This window comes from Colossoma macropomum, unplaced genomic scaffold (assembly GCF_904425465.1).
Source record: "Colossoma macropomum unplaced genomic scaffold, Colossoma_macropomum, whole genome shotgun sequence".
In the NCBI taxonomy this organism is placed as follows: domain Eukaryota; kingdom Metazoa; phylum Chordata; class Actinopteri; order Characiformes; family Serrasalmidae; genus Colossoma; species Colossoma macropomum.
In genome coordinates this window covers 11,567,017-11,590,309 of record NW_023494799.1, presented here as the reverse complement: position 1 = coordinate 11,590,309, position 23,293 = coordinate 11,567,017, and the positions used below count along the sequence as shown (strand labels likewise).

Genomic DNA, 23,293 nt, shown 5'->3' with positions numbered 1-23,293 from the left:
AATACTGTTTATAATGTACATGTATGTACATACGTAGCATTTTCTAAACAAAAAAGACATGCCATCTGAAGTTGGCCGTCACTTTATATCAATAATTTTTATGTTTAATAAATCTTTTTATAGTGGAGACTTTTTACAATACTGTGCAAAAGTCGATTTTTGTCAAACCAACAATTAAGGTCACGTTATTCATTTTAAGGAGCTGTTTTGAGGAGATAAGATAATCCATTTGTATAACAAAGGTGAAAGGCAAAAGATGAAGAAAATGGAATTCCTAACAACCATGCAAAACCTAGAGACCACCAAAACTGTTGGGAAGAATAGTAAAGCTTCCGTCTTTAAGAGAGAAGAAAAGTCCACTCGTGCTTCAGATCTGAAAAAATCCACAGCTGTTTCTGTCCATCCTTCCACTGTGAGAAGATGGCTGAATGTGAAGTGTAGTGAATGTGAATGCTGATTGCTAACAAATTTTAATACATGCAAGACCCTCAGGAAAAGTGCTGAATAGGGAGGAAATTCATTCTACAGTAAGATAGTGACCCCAAGCACGCTGCTGAAAAAATCAAGACTGATTTAGCAAACCAAGTAGCTGCTGGTTTTCTCCAGAGCCGCGACCACAGCGTCACCAAATGTGTTTGAGATTAATGGATCATGGAAAACAAATCAAAGAAAATGCAACAAACTTCTAAGACTGAACTTTGGAGCTGTGGAATAATTTTCCTGCAGATTTCATTGAAAAACTGAAAGCAAGTCTGAAAAGAATGGAAGGCCTAAAAAAGGCGTAGAGTGGTCACACTAAATACTGAAATACTGTTTAGTTGTTGACACTTCTTACTTTTTTGTCAGATATATGTTTTCTGCTTTTTTTTTCTGATGTTGAAAAACGAATAACATACTTGATAGCCATTTGGACTGGAGATAAATGAAGGCTTTTCTCTGACTTTTGCACAGTACCATATATACCCTTAAATATACCCATATACATTTTTAGGATAACAAGGATTGTTTTGAAATCTTCTGTTACCAAAAACAGTTAATAAAAACAGTGCACTGGTAAAAATGACCTCCTCTGCTTAGATTTATGGTTTGTCTTTGACCTTGTCACTTTCCTGACCTTCTGAATTAGCGGATGTTTGGGCCGTCAGTGCAGATGAATGGCTAAAGTGCCATTAATGTCCTTGACACTGTTGATCCTGAGCTTAGGAACTTAAGGCAAAGCAAGTCCATCTAATTAGTCTTAAGCGCTTGTTGCTTGCTTTCCTAGTAACTAAATCTGCCGTTGACGCTGAAACCACCTGCCAACACATGCGGCCTGTGGATTCTCAGGACTACGCATGTTTGATCAATTAACTGAAACATCTCCGTAGTGCATTTTATTACAAAAAATTTCAATTCATTACACATTAATAAAACAGTAAACCAAATGTATAAAAAACATCTCAAGAACTGCCTCATTTTGACAGCATGCTTCAGTGAAATAGTAAATAGTTTGCCTTACAATGAGTAATTTTGAGTTAGTCGCCAACTGTTACCTTACTTTGTTAGTCACGTTTTAAGGCAATGCATTTATAGTCTTCTGCTTGATGACATGAACAGCAGTGTTTTAAAGATGCAGTGTGTAAGAATTCGTTTGCAACCAACTGAATACTCTTCCCTCACCCCTCCCTTTCCAAGCGTGTAGTAGAACCTACGATGGTTGTCCGATTTTCTGCCGTCGCCTGTTCCGATTTTGTTTGCTTCTTCATGTTTTGCTTCTTTGATCATCCTCTTGTAAAAATGGTTAGCCAGCACTGGCAGCAACCACTGATTGTTCTTTCTACCTCTTTCAACCAGTGCTATAGCGCCACCAAATTTGAGCTGCAGCTTCAACGTAAAAACACAAAAGGCACTCTCTAAAGCCTGTGTTTGGTTTGTCTGTTCTGAGCTACTTTAGAAACATAGCGGTGCAACATGGCGGCCTCTGTTGGAGGACCTGCTACCCACGTAGCCATGAAGGGCTTGTTGTAAGCTACCGAAAACACAATGATTCGTAGTTACAGATGATTATGCATGAATGGTTTTGTATATGATATTCCATTTCTGCTAGTCGCTCCCCCTAAAACTTAAACACTGCACCTTTAAAGATGAACATACATGCCAGCATGCAGCTGGGTCCCTTGTTCTTCGTCACTTGTCCAAAAGTGACTCTGAAGTCAAAAGTCTCTTGCAGTCGAAGTGAATTGCTCTGCAATACCAAATAACTGCCAGCAGTCTATCACAAGAGAAAACAGTGTAGAAATGCATTAAACTCTGTATTGTATCATGGCACAAACGTAGAGACTCATCTCCAGAAGAGTAAGGGTGGTGATTGTTGTAAGGCTTCTGTTGGTGAGGTCAGACTTGACAGATGTTGTAGTAGACTGTGGGTCGCTCAATAACTGTATCTCCAACCACCTCAAATATGCAGTCTTTTCCAGATATTAGTGGCACCTCTGTCAAAGGCACGTTCTCCATGTTTTGGGCGCCTTGTGTATTCCGCGACGGCCCGCTGGGTTTCCCCTGGAAAAAATGCCAAAGGTTTGATTACTTAGTTTGTTGCAGCTTTATGTTATTATGCATTGTTAATTAATGTTGTTGTGTGTCAATGTGTTAATTGTTATCATGATGTTGGCTTTTGCAATACTGATATCGCAAATGTACAAATGAGCCCTTTGACCAGTTGGAGTCAATGATTTGTACTGTGTGCTGCAAGCATTTTCACCAATCACAGTTCCAGATGAATGTTTCTGTGGGTGTTTTGATAAAGAAAGGTGTTCATGTAATCCAACAAAACTAAATTATTATTATTGTTATTATTATTATTATTATTATTATTATTATTAAGTGCAATCAAGTCTATTCTGATTCCTGGTGACCATGTGAATATTGTTTCTCCAGAATATCCAGTCTTGTTTTTGGGTCTTTAGGTTTCTCAGTGGTTTGTTTAGTCCAAAATAAAAGGGCTTCAGTTTAGTTAACTGGTCAGCGATTTGGTCAGCGATCCATTTGTTTGATTTCTTTACCATCTCAGGTACTCTCAAAAGTCTTTCCCCAACACCAGAGTTCAAAAGCATTAATACTGTATTGTCCCACTACTGGCTTGTGTTGCCATGGTCATGCAAGGAGGCTCTTAGGAAGCACTTTGTTCACAGTGGGAGAGACTTTTATTGTAAAGTTGTTGTGGTTCAGTTAAAGATGCGCACATGTTGTGTGTGCTGTTGTGTGCTGTGGGGTAGTTTGTCTCATCAAGTGAAAGTATGACCCGCCTGCTGTCTTGGCCATTTCAGCAGTGCTGAGCAGCGATTCTCCCTTGCTGCCTGTTCAGTAAAAGTGCATTCGCCTATAAAGCACAACATTTCCCTTTTCTTGTCTTGCCCAGCTTTCACATCCATAATGAACCACAGAAAAGAGTATGGAAAGTTATGGTCTTTGATGTGTAGAGACTCCTTCACCCTCTTTGATGTGTAGAGGCTCCTTCATCCTCGTTTTGCCAAGTGCCAATCTGTGTTTCTTTATTACTGGATCCTTAGTTGTTAATAATTGATCCAAGTGAAAAAAAAGCTGTCCAACACTTCTAGATCTTCACCATTAATGGTAAAGTTAGTGGTCTTACTCCACTGTCATAACCTTTGTTTTCTTCACCAATGCAAATGTAATATATTGCAAGTCATATTACAAGATATAGCAATATAATTAGAAATATACTAGTAATTGTTGGACATAGTGCAGCCCTTACATTGATGTAAATTGCTGTTGTCTGATAATTACAATAGGCAGTAATGTGTAAGGACTTACCCCTGTGTCACAAGGAAAGTCTTTCCGACACAAATGAGCGATGATTCCAGCTGCCAGGGCATCTCCTAGTACATTAATCATTGTTCGGAATCGATCCCTTTGAAAGAGAATGGAGGGACTCTCTTTAATGAGCTAAATATTTGTACTGCTACTGCTTATATTTGGTTTCTCATTGGATAATCAACCGCTACTACCAAGTATGTGGAAGTTATCTTCAACTTACAGAATCCAGTCGATGGCCACAATTAGCGTGATGTCATCTGGTGGCAAGCCCACAGACGTCAGCACTATTACCATGGTTACAAGGCCTGCCTGAGGGATCCCTGCAGCACCAATGCTAGCGGCCGTTGCCGTTATGCTGTCAAGAGCCAGGAGTGGAGAGAGCACATTCAGTGTACATGGCTGATGAAATCATGGCAAGGATTTTAGCAGTCAGTTGAACACTGCTAATGACTCCTGCATAGAAGCTGACACAACATTTTCAGACCATCTTAATGCCTGTGGATCTTGAAGCAAAAGGACCCATCAAATACAGCACTCAGTGGTGTTTATTTGTGGATTTTTACATACCTATTCATAATTACTCCCCCATCACCTTTCACATGATGCTACCAAACTGTGACAGTGAAGCCTAGCACTTGCTTCCTCCAAGACACATGAATCAGCTGCCACATCTTTTCAAACTGCTGCTAATGCAGTGTCGTTGGGCAGCTCAACATGCTTGGAGGAGAGCACTAACTGCCAATATTTTTATGCCAACTAACAGACACCCAAACTGCCTAGTATCGTGCTGAGTAACTGGGGGCAGATTCTTGCAAATTCACAATGATAGGGCCAATGCTTAGATGGTTGCACCATGTGGAAGCCCAGTAGTGGTTAAAATCTACTTATTCTACTTTGCCTGCTGAGTGTAATTCCATCTCACATTGCCAGAGCCATGGAGCAAGGAAGCAGTAGTGTTCACCTTATTGTGACCAGCTGTCCAAAATCCAGCTCATACTCATTGACCTGAGCGATGAAGATGGCGGCCACCGCTTCATAGAGGGCTGTGCCGTCCATGTTGATGGTGGCACCCACAGGCAAGACGAACCGTGCTATCTGCCTGTCCACATGACAGTTCTCCAGCAAGCACTTCATAGTGATGGGCAGTGTGGCAGAACTGTCAAAATTGAGAAAAAAAACAATCACCACATGATGCCTTTCCATAAATGTCTAGTTAATTTGTAAAATTATACACACATACTGTTTCAAGGTACATAAATCTGTGATCTCATAGTGTTACACTATTATGTTTTTTTTTATGAAAATGCAGTCTCAAATAGACTCAATTCAATTTGAATGATTATTTGGTAATTGACAATGTTTATTAATCGAAGAATACACTGATTACACAAATATGACTGGAGGAACTATGTACACAGTAGTGGAATATAAACAATAAAAACAATACACCAAAGAGTTTTGGATTTTTACCTTTGAAAACAACCTGGGAAATTTACTTTAGCCAGAAACTAAGTGCACATTTTTTATGGTTAATTGAGTATAACATTGTTTCATACCAAAATAGCTGCAGTTAAAGCCTCTTCACATCGAAGTATTGATGCATTTTACAACTTCAACAGCTTCATTTTGTTTTTTTTTCACGTCACATTAAAAGCAATCACAATCAAACATTACCATCATATTATTATTTAATTATTCATTATTAACTATTAAATGGGCTCTCCAACCTTGATGATGTGGCCAAGGCGATGACCATAGCCTGCAGCAGACCTCTAATGTAAGTAAATGGGTTCTTCCGCGTCAAGAGGAAATAGAAGAATGGAAGCAGAATGAGGCCATGGATAAACAGCCCACCCAGAACTGTTACTGTGTACCAGCCCAGCTTCCTGCCCAAAGTGGATGGATCGTCCATGTCAAGGATCTTCCCAGCCACCAGGAAGATGATCCCAAATGGAAAATACCTGTCAAAAGGAGACATGCTCTGAATTATGTGCATTTTTTGTACTCAATATATCTTCAAATAAAAATGTACCCTGCAAACTGAGAAAACAACGTGTGTTGTTCAGTGCATTAACCTCCTCAGTGCATGGAACCTTTTGTCTATTTCCTTTTTTCAGTAACAGCTTCTTGACAGCTACACATCTTTTCAGACCCACAGTGTTGAGTTTTCTTCTCATAGTGGAAGGATGGACAGAAACTGGATTTTTTAGATCTGAAGCCAGAGTGGAGCTTGATTTTCTTCCCTCTTTTAAAGATGTAAGTTTTAAGTACTGTTTACTGTTTATCTGATGGTAACAGTTTTGGTGGTCCTACAGGTCTTACATGGTTGTTACAGGGTATATATTTTAATATTTTTTAACTAACTCTAACTGGAAACTCCTGTTTTTCATTTACTTTCCTTATATCTAATCTCCTCAGAAATACCTCCTGAAAAATGAATGACGTACTTAATAGCCTTTGGACTGGAAAGTAAATAAAGGAAGGGTGGTCTCTGGCTTCTGCACAATACTTTTCAAATATTAAACAATATTAAGCAATCACAATCAATTCTAATGTTTAAAAATCAATGCAGTGTCATGAGCACCTACATATCAACACATCACAATATAGTGTTTTTATACCTCCAAAATATTCAAATTCTGAAAAATTGTCATGCAAAAGCACAAATCATTGATGACAGCACATAATCTATCTATCTGTGGGGTCTAATGAAATGTTTGGCAGTTTGTCAGTGTTGTCACTATTTGGCATGACCTTCTCTTAAATGAGTCAGTAAAGAGACTTCACTCAGCCATTATGCCAAGCAGGAGGCCTGACATCAATGCATTTAACATCACATGAGCAACTATAGTGTTTAAAATGTGCTGTAATCCATATTTTAGCAATGAAACATGTAAGGCTGAGGAACATCTAAGCATGTTGTTCTTAAATGATGACGACATCACTGGTCGTGGCCACCCTGCTGACCTATGGCATGGAGGAGTGTGTGATAGCACTTAAGCGCAGGTGACTTTTAATCTGCTGCACGCGCCAACATGGTTTTAACACACCTGTCCTGGGCACAGTTCACGTGCTGCCTGCATGCAGGAACCTCTTCTCATCGACAGTGACGCGTGAGCACGGGCTTTGAATGTTCTCAATGGAGCACTCATTGTTTAGGAGGGCGCTCATTGTTGATAAACCGTAAAATATGATTTCAGCAATAACTGCTAAAAAAGGCTTTCCAAGAAAAAAATACAAATGTACGTTGTCGAATGTATGATCATGTATGTTTTCTGTTTTTATTTTTCTACACCATTTAAACATGGAAGCTGTCCTTTACATTGTTTTAAAAAAATATGATACATGGACCAAAAAAAATGCTTCAAAGTCACTTGGAATAAAACATCTTTACATTCAATTATATTAAAAGCTAAAGATGTTTCTGCCTTCTCCTGTAAAGCTACTAAGATACTTGAAGATACTTGTTTTTTTAGTTATAATTCATTTTTAATGAACATTTTACAACCTGCTTCCATCCATTAGGCTGCTTTCGGTTCTGGGCCAAAAGTGGCCAAGCAGCAGTGAATGTCTTTCCATTCTTTTGATATTTTTGCACAATTAAAAGAATCATTAAACACATAAAATAACTTAGTATAGGATATTTTGTCCTCTTGATTTCTTTAAATGCTGAAGCTCTATAGGGTTTAGATCTGGACTCTGACCAGCTCAAAACCATCAGTGAAAGCCATTATATTTTGCGCTTGGCCCATTTTCTGCACGGGAGTGTACACTTATCCAAACATATAGTATGTGAAATACTGAACACTAACCAATTATTTACAAACTTCTTTTTTAATCCTTATTCAGTTCATTAAGCTCTCAGGAGCATCTGAATGTGAGAGTCAGGTGGGCATTGTTAGAGCTGTAATAAAACTTTTTTACACCGACCAGCGCTTCATTAAGTAATGGCCACACTCATTGTCCACTTTATCAGTCCCACTTACTATATAGGTGCATTTTGTAGTTCTACAATTACAGACTGTAGTCCATCTGTTTCTCTGCATACTTTGTTAGGCCCTCTTTTACCCTGTTCTTCAATGGTCCTCCACAGGACCACCACAGAGCTGGCATTATTTGGGGGGTGGATCATTCGCAGCACTGCAGTGACACTGGTGTGGTGGTGGTGTGTAAGTGTGTGTTGCGCTGGTCTGAGTGGATCAGACACAGCAGTGCTGCTGGAGTTTTTAAACACCTCAGTGTCACTGCTGGACTGAGAATAGTCCACCAACCAAAATATCTGGCCAATAGCGTGAGCAGCGTACTGTGAGCAGCATCCTGTGAGCAGCAACCTGTGAGCAGCATCCTGTGACCACTGATGAAGGACTAGAGGATGACCAACACAAACTGTGCGGTAGCAGATGAGCTGTCATCTCTGACTTCACATCTACAAAGTGGACCAACAAGGTAGGTGTGTCTAATAGAGTGGACAGTGAGTGGACACAGAGTTTAAAAACTCCAGCAGCACTGCTGTGTCCGATCCACTCATCCCTGTGCAACACACACTAACATGCCACCGCCACATCAACTATGTGGTGGTCTTGTGGGGGTCCTGACCATTGAAGAACAGGATGAAAAAGTGCTAACACAGTATGCAGAGAAGCTGATGGACTACAGGCTGTAATTGTAGAAAGTGCACCTATATGGTAAGTGGAGCTGATAAAATGGACACTGAGTGTAGATACAAGGAGGTGTACTTAATGAAGTGGCCAGTCAGTGTATATCACAGCTGTCCAGAGAAAAACAATATCTCTAAAACGGTAAATTTACAGGAATGTTCTATATTTTCAGTGTAAGTTAATGTGAAGAGAATTTGTTTGGAACATCTCTATTGGTTGAAATGTTCACACAATGTAAAAGACAACTGCTGAGCTCAAATTATGCAGAAAACTAAAAAATGCTTATAATAAAGTATTTTATTATAATATTATAATAAAAATGCTGATCTCCATAAGCTAAACTCAAAAAGCTACTGCAGACATTTAATCACATCCACTTGTTTTATGTTAATAAATGACATAAAAAAAATCACATGTATTTTTTCTTACCATACTGCTGCATTGATGATCTTCATGACACACTCGTTGATGCACTGGCAGACATTGACTAATGGTGCTCCTCGCTCACCCATTCTGCCAAGCAGGAGGCCTGAAAGTGCACAGCATTACTTAGTTACACTATATTCTCTAATAATAAGCGTTTCAGTGATAGAAAGTATGTGCAGTGGTTCCATGGTGTTTGCTATAGTTTAATGTAGTGTTAAATGGTATTGATACCATTCAATATCACAATACGCCCCAAACACATCAAGTTATCAGATAATCTTTAGTTTAAACTAAAACTAATAATTAATTATTTATATTATATTTAATTCAATTAATAAAGTTAATGAACCCATGCTGCTGCTCTTGCTAAAAAAAGACATGGTATATAAGTTCCATAGCTTGTTTTGCCCTCAAAGTTCCTATATCTTATATTTTGCTGTAATTTTCCTATTTTCACTATGATGTTTACATGGTTTTATATACTAAAACAGCTAGAATTCATTTTCCAAACTCTCTTCATCTGTTAGAATTAAACAGACTGTTTTACTTAATGTGCCATTAAGACTGACATATGTAAATGAGCTCTTTACAGGCAGCCCTGTGTTGTGCTGCGCTGCATTCAAAAAGCAGTCAAGGCTGAAAAACTCATATTCCTTCAACATCAATAGAAAGGGTAACCTGCTCTTACCTACAAGTGGATGCAAAAGTTTGAACAACCCTGGTCAAATGACATTTTGTTGATTTTCTAAGTGAAAATAAGATAACACATCTACAGAGAACACACACACTTCAGTGCATAATTACTGTTTATTTATTTATTCATTTTTTTACTGAATTTAACATATTGGATGTATGTTAAACTTAAGAAGTAAATATTTTTCCAATGTGTCAAACTAAAATAAATAAAAATTGTGCACTAAATGTGGCAGAAAGTGCCATATTTAAGTGTGTTCTCTGTAAAGGACGTGTTAACTTACTTTTACTTAGAAAATCAACAAAACATGTCATTTGACCAGTGGGGTTCAAACTTTTGCATATTACTGTGTCTGTGACATCACAAAACAACAAACTAAAAATGGGCTGTTTTTGCAACTAAATTTTCATATATGCAAAGAAAACTGTTTTACCATTATATGGGCCCTTTAAAATTTCACAGCAGAGAACATTACACAGTATTGTAAATGTTGATCAGACAGAAAGCAGATTTCCAGAAAGTACATATGATATTTCCTAAATGTGTGCATAACTGTTCTGTCGTAACAATCTGAAGCACTCCACAGATGACATACATTGAAGTTAGCTAAGTTTTTAACACTGCTAAACCTAAAATGACACCAATACTGCAATACCACCGGTATACCAGACGATATTTCACAGAGTTCTAGTTCAAGGCTGGTCATGTCCAAGCTCATGGGAAACTGCCCTAAAAGCCTTACCCATAGTGGCTGAGAAGATGACGATGCCCAGCACATTCATCTGCTGGCTACTGCCAGGGATTGTCTTGTAGTGAATGTCAGGAGGTGGCGTGAGCTCCAGCAACACTGTGCGGCCTTTAGGGTTCTCCTCATCTGGCATAAGGTAGACGAAACTGGGCTGCTTGGTGGTGACTTGTGTTTTGACAATAGGAATGAGGTCTGTCTTGTACTGCAAAGACATAACAGAGATGCAGAGGCTTACAGAAGAGTGGTGCTACTTTGTAAAGGATTACATTATTGAAACAATGATCATTTGAGTTTAAGCTGCTCTTATAGACAAGGTTAGAATGAACCAGATGTTGGCTTATGTACCTGTTGAAATGTGGCCTCGATGAGATTTGAAGGAATCATATTCCTGAAGAAATAACAATAAAGAGAACTCAGTGGTTTTGTTCATCTATAGAACACTTTCAACACAATAGCAGAAAACATTTTTTAAATAAAAAAGTCTTCTTTCAGATGTCTGAATGCTTTGAAAGTCTATGACAATACATTTGCTTCCTGACAGCCAGAAAGAGCACAACGTTTAATTGTAACTCTGCTACATATTGTCTGCAGTAACATCACACCTCATCACTTCAACATGGTTAAACCAGAGAATTCCTAGTAAGGAGAACTGCCAGGTTTGTTAGATGCTAAAGCAAGGGTCGCCAATGTTATCTGGAAATGAGTGGTGTGGCTGCAGGTTTTCATGCCAACCAAACTGGTGCACACCTCATATATCTAATTAGTTGTTTAATGAGTGAGACAAACTGATTAAACAAGTGAAATGAAGTGTTTTTCTGCTTGATTTGAATGAAAACCTGCAGCCACACCGGCCCTTTGGACATAAGATTGCCAACCCCTGCGCTAGGGGGCGCTCCTGAGCAAGTCCAAAATGAATGGGTTCCTATGAAGCTCTTGTGCAAAATCATAGTTTGTGAATGTTTAATCATTTTTAGGCAGAAAAATACACAGAACAGCATAAAATAATTCAATATTGCTGTTATATTTTTTGAACACTTCCAAACTCCGGTAACAGGTCTTTCTCACAGTGTCTCATGTACATTCATGATGTCAGTGATTTACTGCTTCATTCAGCCAATAAGCCCTATCAGCTCACCAAACAGTCAGAACTCAGTAACAGTAATGTTAGTGTCTCGCTACACAAAACCTAAGTTTCTTTGATTTTTTAATCAAATACATTCCTCTAGTTTCCAACATTACAGTGTTTTTAGCCATTTAACTGCATTCACCCCTATTCACTGAGGACCCCACTACCATTTTGCTGTCATTTTTGGCATAATGGGAGAAATAGGAAGTGGTTAAGCTTCTCTTAAACTGGCTATGGTTAAACTGCATGAATTTACAACTATCTTTGGTGCAGTTTTAGCATTAAATAAATTTATACTTGTGATGTAATTTCATTTAATGTCTAACTGTTTTAAGTGCCTATTTTTCTAATGAATGTTGACCTTTTTCTGAATGGCTATTATATATGTTAAAGCTATACTATGTAGGTTTTGGAGATTTGGAGACCCCTCTGGTGGATATGTGTAATTGCATGCAATGTGTGGAATAACACCGGGCCTCAATCACCAACTGTTCTAAAGAAGAAATTTTTTCTTAAAACGCACTTACGCAATTTTAATGAAGATTCTTACATTCACCAATGTTTTTTTATTTGGGATTTGTTCTTTTAAAAAAAAATTAGGAAGATATTGATGAATGAGGCCCAGTGTGTACTGTGTTTTTGCTTCAAGAGTCACAGTCAGACCTGGAGTGTATTAATTAGTATACCGGCGCAAGCCAGACACCATCCCCTCATGACCACCACGGGCAGGGGACCCTCTGCAGTGATCACCACTGGTTACTTAGCCAGTAAACCAGTTCTTTGCATGGATTACTAAAAATACACTAATCACCCTTCCGCTTTAATTGGATTACATAGTGTAGGATGGCCTGAACTCCTCAGACCTAGACGCTTCTCGTGAATGACGGAAGTCTTTGGAAAGATAAGTGTATATGATATTATTTTGGACATCAAGCCACTTCAAGCACCCACGTTGCTCCATATAAGACTGAGTCATCTATAATGCTCAAACTGAGCCCATCATTTAAAGCCTGCTGCTTTAGTCTTAAAAGGTTCTTTAAAGGTTCTTAAATGGTCCTTGGCTTGGCTGTACAGTTCTTGGAAAAACCCCATTTAACCCCTTAAATTCTCAGGCCTATTACATCCTAAGGCCTGTTATTCAGTAAGTACAGCAATGCAAACTGGCTGGGAAGTTCTTAGGAGTGAGAAATCAAAGCGTGGACATGCTGATGAATCCTGGCTATTGAAAGGAACCCTCTGGCCAAAAACAAATATGGCACAGTAAGTTCAAGAGTGACACTTTTCCGTTTTAAAGACTAGGAAAACCCCATTTTGATGAGGTATTATGAAGGTGGCAGAGCATTTAAAAACTACAACTGCTTTGGGGTGGATTTTAGGGGTGGGCTGTCTGTTTTTTTTATTCACTGGTGGACACAGATGGAAGGTGGATAGCTAGAATTACTCTTAGGATGCAGAACATCTTATGGCAGCCATATAACTGTAGCAGTAACTGTCTATAAATCAGCATTACAACGGAGAGAATGAGATTACTTAAACAACTGAAATGACTTGTCAGATGATGATGGACAATAACAAGAGGTTTAGATAGACAGTAAGCTAAAAGCTAAAATTAGAAAGGCTACCTGGCTGTCTAGATACCTTACCTCAGTTTAGCTCTCTGGCATCCATTTTTTGCTGAATAAAAATAGAACTACTGTTTTGTTTTACTAATTTGTTCGAACAAGGTGTTACATCAATGCTAGTTTGATTGTTTTTATTAGCCTATAGATCAGTGGCTAGGCTAGCAGTCAGGATTTGTTGACACCACAGGGATTCCCAGTGACCATATTAGGAATTTGTGTAATATATGCACGCTGATGACCAAAAACATAAAAACGATAGGAAGTTGTGAATTCTTGTCTAAAACAAAATACTAAAGGCATAAGCAAGACGTATGAGGAAGTCCAGGTGCTGAACCAACAGAACAGAATGAAAATAACCCTGAATAAGTTTTTTAAATATTAAAAAGGTTCTTCAAACTTACACATCTCTTTAAAGAACCTTCCATTTTTGGGACCAGATTCTCTAGGGAAAGTGGATCTTCTAAGAACCCTTAGTGAATTAGTAATCACGAGCATGAACCTTCTTAAGGAAAAAGGATACCAACTGAACTTTCCTAGAACTATACATCCAAACCAAGAACCACTTAGGAACCATTTACCAACATTTATTTTATATTTAAGACTATATTAAAGCATAATTTTAAGAAATGTAATCTACTTTTTACTCGAAATTGAAATAAAAAGTGAAAATAAGTACAAATCCAGCAAAATTTTAATCGAGTACATGTAACTGAGAAAATATAACTAGTTGCTACTTGGTTTCAGCTAAGTGAAAGCTGGACTGGATACCTGACAAGGTCCAGAAGTGCATCTGCAGAGGTCATTACTGGACCCCCTCCAAGCCTGTTACCCTCCATCTCAGTCCCATAGCCCGGCTTGATGATTAGCACCAGTACAATACCTACGACGACAGCTATGAAGGTGGTCCACAGGTAGTAGGTCACAGTCAGAACCCCCATACGACAGCAGGCCTTAGATTCCATCGATGAGAGACCTGACATTAAACTACAGACACAAGGAAAAGGTTAAAATGAGGGGGAAGACAAGATATGTGTGATACCAAAAATGTTGTAACATTCAATAAAACTGTACCTTGAGGTGATTAGTGGCAGGATGAGCATTTTAAGCATTCTCATCAGGAGTTCTCCAGGAAAAGAAAAATACATTTTTGCCTTTAAAAAAAACAGAAAAAAAATTCTGTCAAATAGAGCAGTTATCAACATTTAGTTAAATGAGACAAATTTAGGGGTGGGCGATAGAGCAGAAACATAACATCACCATAAGACATTTTTACGATACACAACACGCATAATGATATTTAGTTTTGGAGTTTAATAAGTTGGAACAGATAAACAAGAACCAGCACTGCCACATTTAAAAAATACTATCAGAAACTGTGACTACAGTGATTTTATTCAACATTTTATAAATACTTTATATTCAGCATCAGTGTTCTACTAGTGCTAACGTTATCCATGATATACTCAGAAAAGCATATTAAATATATAAAACGATAAATATCCTCATATTGCCCGTCCATCAAAGGACTGTTGGACCTTTTCTGAACATTGATATGTTAGATTTATTTTTAGATTTCATTATTTGAATGACATCATAGCATTTGGACCGCTACATAGCTTAAGTTTTTTTTACCAACCACCTTAATTACTATAGCAACTGCCTAGCAAGACTGTGGCAATAACCTAGCAACCACCTAACAACCACCTGAAATACCATGGCAACCATCGAGCAACACCCCAGCAACACCCTGGATATTACTTACACTGTGTAATCACCCTAACTTTTCTAGTTATGTTTGTAACTTGTGAATTACATTCAAATAACTTACTTTAGTCAACACAGGCTGGCAGTTAGGTCTACTTGGGAATATCATATTACAATAATATATTATTGTGTTTTGAGGTGTACTTGTTCTATTCTGTTGCGGACTAGTGATGTAATGTTATGCCTAGTATTCTAGTACATTCACTGTAATCACGTCATAATTGTGTAAATTGTGTTATTTGTGTCACATTTTCAACTTTTAATACTTATATAATAACAAATAACTTTAATGCCTAAATAATGTTGTTGCAGAATACACCAATAAAAGCTAAGGCAATCATTTGTCCATTAATTTGTAGTAAGTTTTGCTAAATTAAGCCATAACATGGGTAATCCAAACCTCCCTGTGAACTTAATTTTCATTGATTTCATTGGGATTCTTATATTTTCGTGAAGAATATGTTGTCAGTGTATCCTTGTCATTTTTTTATTCATCATTTGAGAATGCCAGCTGCCCAGTACATTGTCTGATAATTTCATGATAAAATAGAATGAATAAATAGAAATTATGCAAAACTTACTTGCATTACTTTGACTTGCATTAACAGTTATGAATGTTTATTCTTTTTCCTGAAAAGTAACCATTTTGAAGATGTTTTGTTTTGACAGCAACAACATGACAGTACATATTATTAGTCACTGTACAATGCGCAACACTATTTTTATCTGATTTATGTTATTCTTTTCCCTTATTATTTTTCTTCCAATTTCTGTCCACTAAATTGTTCGACAGCTTTCGAGACACCTATCTAACACCAGAATGTTCGGTCTGACTGTGAGAAATGTATAGATGTACAGTTTCCATATAGCAACCGTTCAAAGTCAGATGCTTTCCTACAGGAATCAATGTCAGAATGCTAAAATATGATTGTGCAAAAGTTTGTGCACCCATCTTATGTCACCATGCCACCTGAGACACTACAGCAACCACTTAGCAACACCCTAGCAATCACCTTGGATACCTTAGTAACACCATAGCAACCACCTAAAATACTATAGCAACTGCCTAGCAAAACTGTAGCAATAACCTAGCAACCACCTAACAACCACCTGAAATACCATAGCAACCACCTAGCAACATCCTAGCAACCAGCTTGGATACCTTAGTAACATCTTAGCAACCGACTAAAATACTATAGCAACTGCCTAGCATGACTGTAGCAATAATTTAGCAGCCACCTAATGACCACCTGAAATACCATCTAGCAACAACCTAGCAATCAGCTTTGACACCTTAGCAACCATCTAAAATACCATATCAACTACCTAGCAACACCCTACCAATCACCTTGAATACCTTAGCAACACCTTAGCAACCACCTAAAATACTAAAGCAACTGCCTAGCAAGACTGTAACTTAGCAATGACCTAGCACCTGCCTAACAACCACCTGAAATACCATAGCAACCACCTAGCAACACCCTAGCAACACATGTAATCACCCTAACTTTTCTAGTTATGTTTGTAACTTGTGAATTATATTTAACTTACTTTAATTATATTAACTTACTTTAGTCAACAAAGCAGTTAGGTCTACTTGGGAATATTATATTTAAGCAACAGAACACAAGAGGGAGTGTTATCGCGAAATAACATCATGGCTGTGATTTGGTCCCAGGCACGTTCTCCAGCTCCTCACACAGACCAAATGACAGTTTGGGAATTTAGTATAGTCTCATCTTGAGAGTCTGACCAAATCGGCTGTCGGTCAAATGTGATCTTAAAGATATCCATTTTCTGTTTGTGCGCAAAGTAAGAAGTAAAAACATTCAAATGGCTTGAGCGTCTTTTACAGCTGTCAAATTCGTTGCTTAGCAACAGCGTCGTCTCAGCGGAGTGATACACTGTTTGTGAAAAACCCGTAATGTTATGGTGAAATAACAGCACGGTTAGAACGCTTCTCAACCAATCAGCTTGCGTGGCCGGAACTAACTGTTGTATATTATGATGATATACTACTGTGTTCTGAGGCCTATACTTGTCCTATTCTACTGTGGACTAGCTATAGAATGTCATGCCTAGTAAACAGCTGGCTGCCCATTGGCTTCTATTCTATTTGTGTTTTGATACAGCAGGTTTTTGTGTTGAAATTATTGTGTGTGATAATCGACTGCACAGTATAGATGCAGCAGGTAGAGATTGACACTGGAGTATTCATTTAAAGAACTACCACTGAAAGGTTCTTTAGGGAAAAAGAAGAAGTTTTTCTATGTCATCACTCCAAAGAGCCCTTTTAGTTCTATTATTTTAAAGAAGGTAACATTCCCCTCAGCACTTCTCACAAATTTGCAATAAGATGAATTTCCTTTTCAGTTTCACCTTTTGATTGAATGAAGAACAAAGTCTAAAGACGAGGTGCTGCTCTGCACAAGCAGTGGAAGAAGATCAGGTTACACAAGTCCATGCTGTTGTTTGCCTCTTGGTAGATCTACTAGCCAACTTTTCGTTTGGCCTTTAGCCACGTCATGCACGTTAGAGCTCATTAACCTGTGGGTGTGGGTCACGCATCACGCACGAGGTGACCCAAGCTATCCCACACTGTTTGCTTTGGCAGACTGGCCTGTGTCTGGATTTAAAGTCAACAGAGCTTGACTTGGCCTTAAGCACTTCCTAACGCCGACCTTTAACACAACCACTAGGCTGGGAAAGCATTACTCATTTCCAACTTCTTAACTGTCTTTTAATAGTACGGATGTTCTGCGGACTCCCACACAGACACAGAAATCTACAACCTCTTTAAATAAGGGTTGTGAAAAACACTATGTGTTAGGCCTACGATCTTAACAACAATGATTCCTCAAAGGTTTCCTTAGTAAATGCAATGGTTATACAGTACTGTGCAAAAGTCAGAGACCACCCTTCATTTATTTAACTTACAGTCAATATGGCCATTGAGTGCAAGTAACTGAGAATCAGGAATTACTATTTTCTTAGTATTTAATGTGTCCACCTTTTGCCTTTATTACAGCATCCACTCTTTTCAGGAGACTTCAGTCATAGAAGTTGGTTGCATTTTCTGCTTCTCATGATCAAAGTAATCCCAAACACATATAGTAATGTTAAGCTCTGGACTCTGGAGTGGACAGTTCTGTTCTGAGAACACCAGCAGCTTGTTTGTTTCACTTGTAAGTATTCTCTCCTATTCTCAGTGAGGGCTGCTTGACAGCTACATATTCTTTCAGACCCATAGTGTTGAGCTGTCTCCTCACAGTGGAAGGATGGACAGAAACACCTGTATATTTTCTCAGATCTGAAGCAAGAGTGGAGTGTAATCATCTCTTATCTCTTAGATGAAAGCTGTAAGTGCTGTTTATCTGATGGTGACAGTTTTGGTGGTCTATCAGGGTTTGCACGGTTGTTAGGAGTCTTTCTTTTAGTTATTTCATTTTTCCATTTTTGGAAACTCACTTTTCCTTTGACTTTCTGCTTCTTTATGCAAAGGGTTTATCTTATATCTAATTTCCTCAGAAATATCTCTTGAAATATTAATGAGCTTGTACTTTATGGTCATTTGCACTGGGAATTAAATACATGAAATACACTATAAAATGATGAGAAATATTTTGTGGCAATGCACAACTGGCATTTTCCAGCCGTGAAATATGTAGGCCAGTTCTGTATATAGTGTGTTTACATATGGTGTATCTTGTATATTATAGGTTACAAGTCCTGGTATGGCACCATGACTATGAAAATGAAACTGAAATTAATAAAAATTCAAAATATTTTTAAAATCTTTCTGAAAATGAACGAAAATTAAACTGAATTTTGCAGAGAAAGGAAAACAACATAGAAACAAAAGCTAAATTAAACGGGAGTTCCACCGATTTTTAAAAAGTCTCTGCATAGTTCAACTGTCGAGATGTTAAAGTCATTCAGAGTGGTTTGGTTTGAAATGCTTCACTGTAGAGAAACTTACTGACTTGGATTTCTTTACAGTGGTGATGGGAACCAGGGGTCACAATGTTAACAGTGCAAAAAAAAAAAATGATGTATTTACCATCCAAAACCACCAGTGACCCAACACGAGTCATCAGAGTATATGAATGTAACAGAGATGATGGAAAAATAGAGTTTAATCTGGAAAAAAAAGTTTTATTTGGGACTATTGTGCCTCACAATGCCCTGGATGTATGTATCTCTCTGCCATGAGTGTATTAAAAAGATGTTTTAAGCCAAAAGACTGTCGCTAAACTATCGTGAAGCAATGTCTCAGACATCAGCAGTGCCTACATGACCATTTCTTACAACAACTTTCTGCGAGGGAGCTTTTACAGGCAGTGACTTCTATAGACGTCTGGTTCCTATCAGGACTACTGTGAAAATTTCTGACTCATTAAGTTTCTCTACAACAGAGCATTTTGCACCAAACCACGCTGAATGACTTTGTTTACATCTCAATGACTGAACTGTGCGGAAGAAAAATCGGTGGAACTGCCCTTTGAACGCAAAACCCAACGGTTACCATTCATTCAAGCTTGTGTCTCAAGTTTTATCGCAATACCTGTGTGGACATCTCCAGTCCGCGGAGCATGTAGCCCAGCACGCAGCCGGTGCCCACTCCCAGCACCGAGAGCGTCAGCAGCCCGTTGCGCTTCACGTACTGCTTCAGGTACGCCCTAACGCTCACGCCGCACGCGCTCCGCAGCGCCTCCTTCACGCTGTCCGCCGTGCCGGGCCTTCCCGGGTCGCGCGCCTCCTCCGCGTCCGCCGGTATCAGCAGTTCCTCCATGGCGCCTCGGAGAGCCGCTGAGGCAGGGGCTCGAGGCTGTAGGAGCAGCGCGTTCCACCCACGACGGGATTAGGCGAGCGCGCGCGCGGCTCCTTCCCAGCCCTGAAGACGCGCTGAGGGACCGGAGGAGCGCGCTTAGGCCGGTAAGAGGATTACGGCGCGGTAATAAAATCTAACACTTCTGTGTTGTGGATGGCGCCGCGCCATGGAGATCTGGACACGAGCAGCGGTCACACAGCCGCTGTGGGTTTGGCACGGCGGCGTTCACGCGCGGAGAGGAGGCCACTGTTGGACTGGATAAAGCCGAAAAAGTGCTGCACTCATATGCCACGGAAAACCACTGTTAGTTCTTCAATCAAAAACTTCATTAGTTCATTAAAGGATCCAAATCATGGAAAAGCAACATTTCCCCGCATTTCATAAAGGTGCAAAATGTAATATATGTACTGCATTAAATCATAAAATGACTATAATATGTCATCAGAGATTAAGGAAACATGCTAATTTGAAATATTAGCTTCACTGACAACAACACAACAGCAACAGCATCTCCCAGCACCGCAACAAAAACAGCCTGTCTAAATTAAAAAATTAATTGCATCTAGTTTTGGTACATAAATCTGCACAGATGTTATAAGTGGACCTCCGCAGGGAAAAAATAACATAATATAAAATGTACGATCTCAGTTGCCAACCTTTCTTTATTCCTTGTTGCTGTGCCTTTAAGACATTAAGATATGTAAAGCTCTTAGTTCTGATTGGCTGTCTCATAAAGTGCCTCCTTCATAAAGCAATCCAGGCTTTTTGCTGTGTAGTTTCCATATATGGACAGTATGGGCTGGACAGAGCACAGTGCATTTTGAAACTTTGCCAGCGTTCACATACTACACCAGGGTTTTATTTCATAAAAGTGACGAAAATTAGGTTTTCCACAATATGGACCCTTTTAAGACCCACTTTTGTAAATGTGAGTGTGATGAACCTCCACTTAATGTAAACATTTTGTACCAATTTAAAGTTTTTCCTACAGTCAACATTGAAAAAATACAATATACTAATTCATTTAGATTTTGTATTCATCCCACAAGCTTTGGTGATCCAACTATTCAGAGCAAGTGTGGCCACTCTGCAGCTCAAATTACTACACAAATACTGTGCACTGCAACTCCCTTGTAATTTGTTGTAACTCGGAGAGGATTAACTCTGGGTGCCAACACTCTAATGAGATTGCCATTTCATCACTGGACTCCCTGCTCTTACCTTTTTACTAGAGAGGTGCGCGTGCGCGCCAGCTGGTGGTGCTCTTCGGTTCCATTCAGAGTCTGCTGAAAGTCTGCATATCACTGATATTTTTAGATGTATATTTTGTTGTGGCAGGACAAAGAGCTGGCTCTGTGCCCACTATTCTCATTCTCTCTGTATTTTTGCTAAGTGAATAGACTGTTTGACAGCAATAGTTTAAATTGGCTAATTTAGGCTCAATCAAACTGCATGCATTCCTCTAATCCAATAACATCCTAATCCAATGTTGGCAACTGGACTTGAGAATTGTGTGTAATAGATTCTGAATAAGAAGGTATGAAACACAGGAACTTCATATTCCAGTCCTTGAGCACACTGGTCACTGGCCAAGCTTCACTGGACAAGATTCTAAATGAGAACAGATGCAGTGCAGTCAGTCAGTAACTGGACAGTGTCATCACTTTTGTTGTTTTGCCACATCATCCACTTCATTAAGTAAATCTCCTCGTGTGTCCATTTTATCAGCTCCACTTACCATATAGGAGCACTTTGTAGTTCTACAGTTACAGACTGTAGTCCATCTGTTGCTGTGCATACTTTGTTAGCCCCCCCTTCCTCAGGGGTCAGGACCACCACAGAGCTGACGTGGTGGTGTGTTGGTGTGTGCTGCACTGACATTCTTACCTTGTTAGTCCACATGTAAGATGTCAAGTTAGAGATGATAGCTTGTCCATTCTGCACAGTTTTTGTTGGTCATCCTCTAGTCCTCCATCACTGGTCACAGGATGCTGTTGGCTGGATATTTTTGGTTGGTGGACTATTCTCAGTCCAGCTGAGACACTGAGGTGTTTAAAAACTCCAGCAGCACTGCTGTGTCTGATCTACTCATACCAGTGCAACACACACTAACACACCACCACCACATCAGTGTTACTGCAGTGCTGAGAATGATCAACTACCCAAATAGTACCTGGTCTGTGGTGGTCCTGATCATTGATAAACAGGGTAAAAGGAGCCTAAAGTATGCAGAGAAACAGATGAACTACAGTCTGTAATTGTAGAACTACAAAGGGCACTTATGTGGTAAGTGGTACTGATAAAATATAAAAAGAGTGTAGATACACAGGTTTTAATGTTGTGGCTGATCGAAGTTTGGCCTAGGCTGGGTTTTTCTTAGAAGCATCTTAGTACAGAGGTAGAGCAAGCATTATACCGAACACTCTCTCTACCAACTAGGATTATCTTAACACTAAGATGCATCTGGGAAAATGAGCCCTGGGCTGCAAATGTGTTTATTTTCTCAGAAAAAACTATTAACTGAATATTAGAAGAAATACAAATAACATTATTACTGAAAGTAGTGTATTTATGTGTGCCAATGTGTTTGTTTAACCATTTCCAAACCTCTCTTTGAAGCAGACCAGTATTATTTGTAGTTATCTCTTCCAATAAATGGTTTGGCTAATAAATGCTTCATCAATCAAATATGATGGTGATTGAATTTAACAAATCCCTGCCATGTTTGGAAGCGTCCAGGAGAAATCCAGAACCAAACTTTGTGTTTCGAATTATGATATGAACTACTCTTTTGCTACTTTCTACTGTTTTTATGTTTATCTGTATTAATTTTAATGTGAAATGGTGGTTTTACAAGCACTTTTTGCCAAGATAAATGGCTTTAAACCATGCACTTAGGTGCCTAAGACTTTAGCACAGGGGAGGAAGAGGGACATAAATAGGTGTCAGTGCCATCTGTGTGGTGTTGATAGAAGTTAACTGGCGAAATATGTTATTGATAAACTGAATTTTTCTGTTGGGTGTACAGTTCTGTCAGTGTATATATGTGAGCAGCCCAATAAAGATTTTGGCCATGGGCCCCAGTGTGATTGCCATGCCCAGGTCACAATGATTTCTGGGCACGTTCTGCTGCAGATGCCAACACTTGTGTTCACTTGGTCCTGCACTTAAGCCAATAAACGAAAGGAATGGCCTTTAAGATGGCATCAGGGATTCCCCTGCGGGGGAAAATGGCAGGGCCAAGTGGACGAGAGCATGTGTGGAATGACGTTAAAGTGCCAAATAGACTACCACCTAGAGGTGCTCTCCATGGCTCCAGTGGACGCTCATATGGAGTATGTCTTACATTAGTTCTTCTGGGTCAAAACATCAAAACGCTGCTTTCTGTAAAGCATATCTGTTTACTGAACAGTCCACAGTTCACCCTTTAATAACAACAAAAGGGACATTTAAGGAAGTGTTCCTGAAAAAAAGTCAATTTATACTCATTATTAATTAATAAAAATAGTTTAATTTCAAGCTAATTTATGTTGATTTGACACAGTTGTAAAGCACTACAGATCACCATCACTTTATCACAGGAATCAAAGGAAAACTAGGAAATTTAA

General features: G+C 38.9%; 1 protein-coding gene across 1 annotated transcript; it reads right to left on the bottom strand.

The window, feature by feature from the left end:
• Window positions 1–1,398: 1,398 nt before the first annotated feature.
• slc1a8a (solute carrier family 1 member 8a) lies at window positions 1,399–19,646 on the bottom strand. Its single transcript, XM_036586416.1, has 11 exons — window positions 19,419–19,646; window positions 14,162–14,241; window positions 13,859–14,074; window positions 10,688–10,730; window positions 10,337–10,544; window positions 8,904–9,003; window positions 5,544–5,777; window positions 4,778–4,972; window positions 4,037–4,171; window positions 3,814–3,910; window positions 1,399–2,538 (listed from the first exon to the last, which is right to left on the bottom strand). Exons 1-11 carry the CDS (start codon window positions 19,644–19,646, stop codon window positions 2,374–2,376), a joined length of 1,701 nt encoding a protein of 566 aa, XP_036442309.1. The 3' UTR covers window positions 1,399–2,373.
• Window positions 19,647–23,293: the final 3,647 nt, after the last annotated feature.